We start from the raw sequence: 9,837 nt of genomic DNA, 5'->3' as shown, positions 1-9,837 counted from the left end.
TTTTGTGAGATAGGAATTTTGGGTTTTCATGAGCTGTATGCCAAAATCATCCGTATTAAGACAATAAAAGACCTGAAATATTTCAGTTAGTGTGCAATGAATCTAAAATATATGAATGTTACATTTTCATCATGACATTATGGAAAATAATGAACTTTATCACAATATGCTAATATTTTGAGAAGGACCTGTATATGTTGATTGTATTTACTTGCGCCATTATTTTTTGTCTTCTCAGATAAAAACAAAACAAAAACATCTATAGCAAAAATTGTAAACACTATGAAACCAAAGACAAAAGCATCGTGTAAGAAACTTTGACAGTAAACTGTTAATAAAACAAATACTTTATTGTAAAATGTTTTATTCAAAACACATTCCAAGTAGATCCTTTAGCATATCTTACAAACATCTGGCTTTCAGACAAAAAAAAATGATATAAAATGGGTAAGAACTTTACTGAGAGAAATCCAAACTACTGATTTCTTAGAGACAAAAACATGAAAAAAATAACTTAATTGGCAAATTTAGGAAAACCTGCATGTAAGTCTAAACATTAAAAGTTAATTAGAGAGTTGTTTGGATCAAATGGCATCTAAAATGAAAACTATGGCCATGATGTGAGGGGGGGGGCTGCTGGTTCTCTTTAAAAGCGGAGACAATTTTCTCAATAAAAGTGAAATGATCGGGACTCTATTCTGAAACATCAGGACTCCTTGCTGGCTTTGCTTTTAAAAGCAATGGTGATTTCACCACCAGGACCTTACACAAATTATTATTCCTACTTATTTGAAATCTTTGTCATCAAAACCACTTCATATAATTCAAAATGAATGTTCTGCAACACAAGTTAAGTCTTCCTCTAGAAATAAAATGTAATACTCTTTACGGTTCAGTCTGTTACACACAAAAAAACAACAATACATGATTCTGATGGATATGGACGCATATTCACCTTAATTAAAGAAAAACAAAAACTAACATTGGACACTTATGATTAAATATATTATCAGTTTTGTGGTGCAGCCATTTAAGATTGTTCCCCACAAACAGAAAACTGTTGATGTACTTGTCTTCAAACTGCAGGACAGCAGATTGAAAACCAAAAATGACACATACATATTAACTAAGTCTAATAATTAACACAGATATACTCCAAAACTAGGACCAAAGCTTTCATTTTTTTTCGCCGTGGCTTTAAAAAGTTCAGCCTCTGCATGTCGATGATCTGATTTTGATTTCAAACTGAGACTCCGTTTGGGGAACAAAGGAAAGGGCTCAGCTGCAAGGATGCACAAGACACATCCAGATCTGGAGTAACATTTCTTATCTCGTTGGAGATATCTCTTATCGGACGGCCAATTAGGAAGCAGTGATTTTCAGATAACTTTGTCTGAGAAGTAAAATTAGCATCTGTGATCCGGCGTTGAACCACGCTCATGCTGGTTAAAGACTGACTGGTGAAAAAAAAAAGAAAAAAAAAAAAGAAATATTGTATACTTAAAATACAATTAACAGTCATATTTGTTGTGTTAAACGGATCTGGTAAAGCATTAGTTTACAAACCGGATATTGAACTCACTGCACCTCTAATTCAGAGGGCCAATCTCCTGGTAAGGCTAAGCATAGTCCGTTTTTTTTATACATTCATAAGAACAGGACTGTGACGGTGTTGCAGTACTGGGCCAGTAACCGCAACAGGGAGGGGGGTGGTTGGGTTAGGGCAACAACACGTGTTGTACTTAAACCGTGTGACAATCGGGCTAAGGAAGGCACTGCGTTAATGTCATACCACACGATATTCTTACGGTCTCCACTAACCATCTTGAAAAAGATACAAATCTAAAAATCTTTAGCTGGAGATCGCTTCGCTTTCAAAAAATAAAGTTTGACATATTTAGAAAAAATATCTTCTGCACCTTTGATTCATTTAAGCAAGGAGAGTTTACCAAAAGTAAGTTGCTATAGTTGCTATAAAAAAAAAAAAAAGAGAAAACATATTGATTATGGCATTTGTTTCTCAATTAAGCATCTGTTGGATGCCGACTTAACTAGAAATCTAGAAACATGAAATCATTGATGCTTTTGTGCTGACAAAAAAAATAAAATACTTCGAAATGACAGATCTGCTACACCAGCAGAAATGCTTGTGACCCATTAAGTTGAAGTAAAAACAAATAAATTAGTGCACTTACAAAAACGTGCAGAAATGAAAAAGGACAACAGAAGGAAAACGTGTCTAGAGGGTCACAGTGCTACCCATATAGCCCGGGAGACTCCTGTTAGTAAGGGTGAAAAGGACAGCGCTACTTCGAACAGTGCCATCTTCCATGGATTAAAAAACATAGCACTTGTTTAAGTCACAGTCCTTGCCTGCTTCAGCTCGACGGGGGTCACTGGATGTCCAGTCGGCTGTACTTCACGGCATGGTTCCAGTGAAACGCTCGTGCCGAAAGAGGCAGCTGGTAATTCCGGGGAACCGTACCGTTCACGTTCTCTTCGAAATACTGGAAGAGTCTGTACCACCACACCCGTGACAACAGGTTGCTCTGTGAGGTCTTCTTCAGCGACTGAAACACACAGAAACACAAAGGCTTTCAACAAAATATCTAATTGACAAATCATCTGTTACAGCTGTTAAACATCAACTTTTACAGAGCTCTGTGAGATGTTCATTCACGAATGTTCTCCAACAAATCCCTGAAGGCTTAACAGAGCGGCTGAATTCAAATCACACAGGTGTGGACCATCTTAGAAAGGGGGGGGGGTTAAATACAAATGCCTGCCACACTTTTCACCCATGCGAAATCCATGTATCTTTTTCATTCAACTTTAAAGCTAAACCCTAATAAAATACATTAAAATGTGTGGTTGCCGCAAATGCGTACATCATTGTGTTCTGAACAGCTACCTCGGAAATGCACTGTGGCTTCATCATGGCCTACTTCAGAATCATCAGTCACATTAAGCTCTTCAGGAGTAGCATGTGTACTCACCTGCTGGTTGGCCATGGTGTGGTACCACCAGAAGAGGCGTGTAGTGATGAAGTATGCCACGACCACATCCACAGTGTAGTGGTCGTGGGCCAGAAGGATGCAGAAAATCCCAAAAGCGCTCAGTGCTAGGCAAAACCAGTGGTAATACCAAAAGCGCCTGGGGGAATCTGTAAGGCAAATGCATAATAACTATTATTTTTGCTTAATTAATCATTTAATCAGCTATTTCATGTTCGCATGTGATACTGGGCTGCATGTGGTATTTTGTCAGGTGAACACATGGTACCAAAAACTACTTCTGGTGCAACATCACAGAAGGTCTTCTGCTTTTTAACCACTAGATGTCAGAGCTGCATCAATTAGATCTACGAACACACACGCTTGGTAGAAAAGTATTGCCTCTCGTTTTAGTAAACTGTAAAAGACGGCACCCAACACCAAAACTCAAATGTTGCAGCTTTCTTTCATACAAAGACCTTAAAGTGAAGAAGCTGAGCAACCAGACCACACTGCATTACACAACGGCTTCCTGATGAGGAACAGAAAGCGTGGCAGCTTGAGGTGTGGTTACATAAAACTTTCAGAATTCACACACCGAAACCAATCTTACAAGGAGGGACCGTTGATAGTGCAGCACCTCCTCTCCATCTTGTTACAGATACAATTCCTAATGAAATCGGTTGCCAAAGCAAAGCCAAACCAAAACCACAGGCAACAACTGTAACAGTAAAAATATATTCGAAAGATGCAAACACCAGCCTTACTCGTCTACCGAACTTCCTTTAAATATGAGCAATAACACCAGTAATTATAATTATAGTGGCAACTTCTACAGTAGTCTGAGAGGCTAATTGTCCTCCATTTTGTCAGCCTCTAACTACTGCAATAACACAAAGGAGCTTACACTCTTTGATGAAGAGGAACGTGAGCGTTAACATGACGGTGTGGCCACTGTACAGATAATCTCCACACATGGTGTGGGAGCCTGTGATGGAGAGGCCCCCACCGGCAATCATTTTCATTATTCTCCTCATCTGTGCCTCCCAGTTCCCGAGAAGCTGAAACAGACACACATTAGAAAAAGACAAAAAAAAAAAAAAAAAAAAAGAGTAACCTCTGAGGGCGTATCAACAGTTGAAAATGAAAATAAAGTAGTAACGTTTACTTTCACTTTTTGGGGGTTAAAGTGCAACACCTCTATTTCAAAAAACATGCTTCTTAATAAAAGCTACAGGGTTATTTTTTTTAAGAATATAATCAAGTTCCCACACAATTATAACGATTAATCAAATTCTCTAAAATGTATACAATATTCAAAAGTTGCCACTCAAAGATGAACCAGTTTTTTTTCCCCTTAGAATCGACTTATTTTAACATCAGCTCTAAAGAACAAAGTTGTATAATCTCCCTAAAATCAACAATGCTGAAAAAAGCGATGGCTTTAAGGAAGTATCAGAATTCAGCGATAGAACATGTGGTTCGTATCTTCACCCTTCATGCTTCCCCAAACCTTCAAAATATTAGTTTCAGCACCCGAGTTGATCCTTAGTAGCATTTCTAGTTAAATTTTATTTTTCTCATCCTCTATGCTGTTTTATTCCCCCCCAGTTTTCATGGAAGTGTCTATCAGCAATGTAGAAGCCTTTGTTGTCTCTTTTCATACTAATGTTGAAGTTTCTTCATGTTTTGACACCTTTCTTCATGTTACAAATGCCACTGTTTTTTGTCTGATAAACAACACAAAGTAGTGCTTATTTGTAAAGCTGATGGTGTTCCGTGCTTATTTTTTTGGAAAAAAAAATGTAAAACATCTGACCTGCATTTGTATTCAGCCCACTTTAATCTGACACCCTTTAATAAAATCCAGGGCAGACTATCTTGGCCAAAACTAATAATAATAATAATAATTTAAAAAAAGAAAATCAGAAAAGCAGTCAAGAGGCTCGCAGGAACCCTGGAGAGATCCACAGCTTAGGTGGAAGAAGCTGTTTACAGGGCAGCTATCAGCTTTATGCACTCCACAAATCTGACCTTTATGGAAGACTGGAAAGAAAGAAGCCATTGTTGGAAGAAAGTATGCCTGGCCCACAGGGAAAATGCGGCAGAAAACTACCCGGTACACAATATTTTCTACATGAAACATGAGGGTTGTAGCGTCTTGCTCCTGTGCATGGGACAGAGAAGCTGGTCAGAGTTGAAGAGATGACGAATGAGGCTGCATACAAGTCAATTCTGGGAGAAAATCTGTTAAAGGCTGCAAAACACTCAAGACTGGGGTGAAGGTTCACCTCTCAGGAGGACAACAACGATAAAGATACAGCCAGTGAAGCCAGAGCTTCAATGGAATGGTCTAGATAAGAGCATGTGTGTTAGAACGGCCCAGTCAAAGTCCAGACCTAAATCAAATGAAGAATCTATAGGAAAACCTGAAACTGATCCTCACAGACGTTCCTCCATCCTACCTGACTGAGCTTGAGCCATTTTGCAAAAGGAGATTGGACCAAAGCTTCAGTCTCCAGATGTATAGAGCTGGTAGAGATCGACCCCAAAAGACCTGCAGCCAGAACTGCAGGGAAAGGTGGTTATATAAAGTAGTGACTTATGGGTGCTGAACACGAATGCACTTTTTAGTTTACAGCTTTTTATTTGGGAGAAAATAAATAAATAAAAAGCATGAGTCATTTCCTTTCCACTTTACAACTATGCACTGCTTTTTGTTGATCTAGCACATGAAATTCCAATGAAAGCGGCGATGTTTATGGTTGTAACGTGACATAATGTGACAAGGTTCAAAAGGTAGCAAAATTGAACAACCTCAAGGCTATGTGTAAATAAAAGTAAAACATACTCTAAGAAAATGTAGAAACGAGCAATCTGAAACCTTGCACACGCAGGCTTTTAACTAAGAGCTTTTGAAACTATTATATAATCACAGCTACATGAAGTAACAGGTCAAAGGTCTGTGTCACCAACGCTGGGCATAACTTCGAATAAGTGCTTAAAGGAAAGCTTTCAGTAATTAAATGTTTATAAGGTATTTCTTTTTCTTTTCTTGCTAAAACCATACAGCACATCAGCATTTAATTTCACACACAAAAACATGTAGATATTCTACCTTTGGTGAGCATTTAAAGTGCATCCCAGGAACCGGAAGAGTAGTGATATACATTGTAATACATCGGTACAGATAGAGTGTTCCCACAATGAAAAAGAACCTCCTGCCTATAATTGATCTGTGAAAACAAGAGATGAGAATAATAATCAAAATCAAGTCAAAGTTAAGAGTAGGGGAGAGTCAGCATCAAGGTACACCAGCGGTTACAGTCTCTAATATTTTCCTTCACGCCGTTCCTATGGCTCAACGTTCTTTGAAGGAGATATCAGTGAATGTGTCAGAGTGACCAGAGGTTTCTTCACCTGTAAGGAGCATGAAGGAACACAGTGCTAACCCATCTGTTGCTGCACACTGTGCGTCAGCTGGCTTAAAGAAGCCTCCTATTCTCTTTAACTATCAAATAACAAAAAAAGACAAATTGGCCTGTTTGGAAATACTTCCTGTTCTGAAAAATGTGGAGAATCAAAATGTGGAAACCAATTACCCTCACACATGCTATTAAGCAGGTGAAAAATTCATACTTTTACAACAAACATTTACTAGATTTATCCAACTGATCTTATACCATTCTAAACGTTTAAGAAACATTTACCAAGTTAGGTGACGTCATTTAAGAAAACATTGGTAAACTTGGCTTCCAATTCAGGATTATTCACAGCTTTTTTTATTTTACTTTTTTAATCCAAACCAACACAGATAAACTCTAAACTGTTATCTAAAAATCTATAGGATTCAAGTCACAAATTCTATCATGTTAAAATGTTAGTCTAAATGTAATAAAAGTGCCTGTACATTGTTTGGGATCGTAACGAGACTCTGTTTGTGTCCAGTTTAAAAACCTGATCTAAATGGGTCAACAGGCTAAATAAATACTGGGATGGCCCATTTCTGAGAGCATTTATGTGTCAGTAATGTGTTCGTAAATAAAAATCAAAATGGTTGATGGTAATGCTAATGACTTGTTGTAACTATTTATCTTAAACAAAGTTACAAGGAATACATTTTGTCACTCGGTTTTTATTTTTCCCTTACTTAAAGACCATATTTTTTTCCTTCTCAGACTTTTCATGACTGTGCAGGAACCCTGTCTTACATCTGTACGAAACATAGATAACATTTTTACCACTGAAATAGTCAAGGCGTTACATTTCTTTGCAGCAGTAGGAATAATTGTGGCTTTCTTTCCAGTTTTAAATAAAAGCAACTAGGCCATCTTATTCATTTGGGTCTAAATACTGTGGACTGTGGGATTTTGCCTCACACTATTATATTCTCACAGGCCCATGCTTAGTGTAGATGCATGAAGGACACGCCTGAATGCAACACAAGGGACCGTACCTGTGCTTGAGAAGAATCCACTGTATTAGCCACAGCCCCACCAGCAGCATGCCGTTAATCTCACAGATGGAGAAAGCCCATTCGCGCCTGTCAAACAGGTCAAAAAACTTATCAGGCAGTGGTGGAGTGTGCTCTTTAGGAGGAACTCTTTCATGGACCACGGAAATGACAACAGTGGTGGTGACGAAGCAGATTATAGCATAGATGAATGCTATGCCTGTCTTCCCCCACTCTGTAGGGAATGAAGAGCGAGGTGGTTCCACTGTTGGAATGGGAATGCGGATCTTCGTCTCAAAGTCTTTCTTCCCCAGCGTGCCATTCCTCTGGAGCTTACTAGTTCCATTGGGTATTCCCCCTATGTGCCCATTTGCATGACCATTTTTATGATCCTCGATATGGGTCTCTATCTGGAGTATCTCTATCCGCTCCAAGAGTCGCTCTCCGCCATCAGGTGACATCCGCGAGAGCGGAGGCACCGTAAAATCTGCCTTGGTGAGACTGAGCAGAGCAGGGCCATCTGTCTGGTGGAGCACTTTTATGTACTCTGGCATCCCCTCTTTGTTCAACCAGTCAGAAACATCTTCTGCTGACCATGCCTCCACCTTCTTCATCTTGGCCAGTGGTCAATAGTGAGGATTAGGACAGTCCTCAGGTTAGAGGGCAAGGTTTACAGGAGGTGAAGCCGTCTATGAGGCAGCAGTGAGACATTTGCAGTTTTGACACATGGTGCGGTGTTCATCCAGAGGGACTCCAGGTTCCTGTTGACATCTGAAAGAGAAGGAAAGCAGCTGGGTATCACAGGAACGCATGCAACAGACAGTTTTTTTCCCCTCTGCAGCTCTTTCAACTCGGCTCTGTTCAAAGGAGGACAAATATCTGTGCATTAGATTTTTGTGTTGAAAATCATGGTGACAAATGCATAATTTTGAAATTGCACCAAATAACCAGCCAATTTTCCTTTAAAATACAGAAAGAAATCTGTTTGATCTATTCATTTAATGCATGAAAAGTACGAACATCCACCATTTGTCATCTATAAATCCATAAAAAAAACTATACTTTGATGTGATTTTTCTAAGTTTAATAATAGTGAGATAAAGATGAAATACACTTTGATGCAGCAATTAGTATGAGCTGTTTAGCTACAAACTACAGGGTGTGAGCAATGTCCTGTGCTTGAGGGACTGTCCGCGCTGCATACATCAGCCAGGTTCACTGGTCTGAGCAGCCGTTTCAAAACAAACACAGCAGACAAACATCTGCTTCGGCTTCAAAGAAGCCTTGTTAGAAAAGGCTTCCAGGGTTATTAAAAGGCCAACGGATCTAAAGTATGGGTGTACTTCAATATGGAGGGCTGGATGCTCTGTACAGTTTTGCTCTCAGTTATCGTCTGTCTGCCACTTTTTCCACTGAATTTCATTCAAATGTTTCACTAAATGTCTGAGAAAACATTTAGACCCATGTTTGATTGATTAACACTCTGTCTAAGTACAGGTTTTTTGTCAGTTTTCTTTCAGCCGATTGTTATGACATTTAATTCTGTAGATAATCGCAATATCTAAATGGATCCAATTCAAAAACACACAAACCAGAGTGAAATGAGCCTTGATTTATGCTCATTTCCAGACCAACCCCATCTAACTGACATTGACATTACAACATGATAAATATCGAAGTTCAGTTTGAAATACATTCATTGTTTTCAGTGGGGGTGGCAGATTTACAAAAAATATGTTGCCATATTTAAATGTTTAAGTTTAAAGTTACTGTTTATAGTTTATTTCATGGCATGAAATTGGTAAGGACAATTGTTAATAGCAAGCAGTTGTTTGACTTTGTAAGCATAAATAAATGAATGAATTGTTGTAATTAAAAAAGAACAAATGAATTGAGATGCATCTAGATTAAGGATAATCAAATCAAAATGTGAGGTCAGCCAACATTCACAGCTCTGACAGGATGTGGAGTATCAGAGGAAACTGGATGAACCAAGGAAAAAACAAAACTCCACAAATAAAAAGCATAGGACAATGATATCCTAAAAAAATAATGCACAATGGATAAAATGTATAGATAGTAACGTTTTTAAAACTGCTTTGTTTTCAAACAAGCTTCGGCAAGGAGCTGTACTGGCCAGTTGAATGCTGTGTTTGGATTTGCCTCCAATTCATGGTGCCGGGCCACCTTCACCATTCTTTTAGGATGTATCAACAAACTAAGCTACAACGTGCTCTCATTGCTACCAACACAGCTACTATTTCTGCAGGATTTTTTTTGTTTGTTTTTTTTTTCATTCAGGAAACATATCGATAAAAATCTGGATAAACTGTAGCTAAATAGTGCCGTCTTCCAACCTTAAGAGCTCGACTGTGAGCCATACACGAGAAC

At 38.6% G+C, this 9,837-nt stretch overlaps 1 protein-coding gene across 4 annotated transcripts in view; it reads right to left on the bottom strand.

Moving 5' to 3' along the window:
- Positions 1-331: 331 nt before the first annotated feature.
- Positions 332-9,837, bottom strand: part of LOC124859296 (phosphatidylcholine:ceramide cholinephosphotransferase 1-like) — a 30,546-nt gene continuing 21,040 nt past the window's right edge. For 3 of the 4 annotated variants that reach the window (XM_047352011.1, XM_047352010.1, XM_047352009.1), the window contains 5 exons: positions 7,450-8,217; positions 6,112-6,229; positions 3,901-4,054; positions 2,997-3,163; positions 332-2,570 (listed from right to left, as the gene is read on the bottom strand). In XM_047352011.1, coding sequence (XP_047207967.1) covers positions 2,394-2,570; positions 2,997-3,163; positions 3,901-4,054; positions 6,112-6,229; positions 7,450-8,060 — 1,227 coding nt within the window. In that variant the 5' untranslated portion in view covers positions 8,061-8,217 and the 3' untranslated portion in view covers positions 332-2,393. The remainder of the gene's footprint in view (positions 2,571-2,996; positions 3,164-3,900; positions 4,055-6,111; positions 6,230-7,449; positions 8,218-9,837) is intronic. The other variant, XM_047352012.1, reaches the window with a different exon arrangement.

This window comes from Girardinichthys multiradiatus, chromosome 22, assembly GCF_021462225.1.
Source record: "Girardinichthys multiradiatus isolate DD_20200921_A chromosome 22, DD_fGirMul_XY1, whole genome shotgun sequence".
NCBI lineage: Eukaryota > Metazoa > Chordata > Actinopteri > Cyprinodontiformes > Goodeidae > Girardinichthys > Girardinichthys multiradiatus.
Note: the sequence above shows the minus strand (reverse complement) of the source record. Positions and strands in the feature narration are given on the sequence as shown.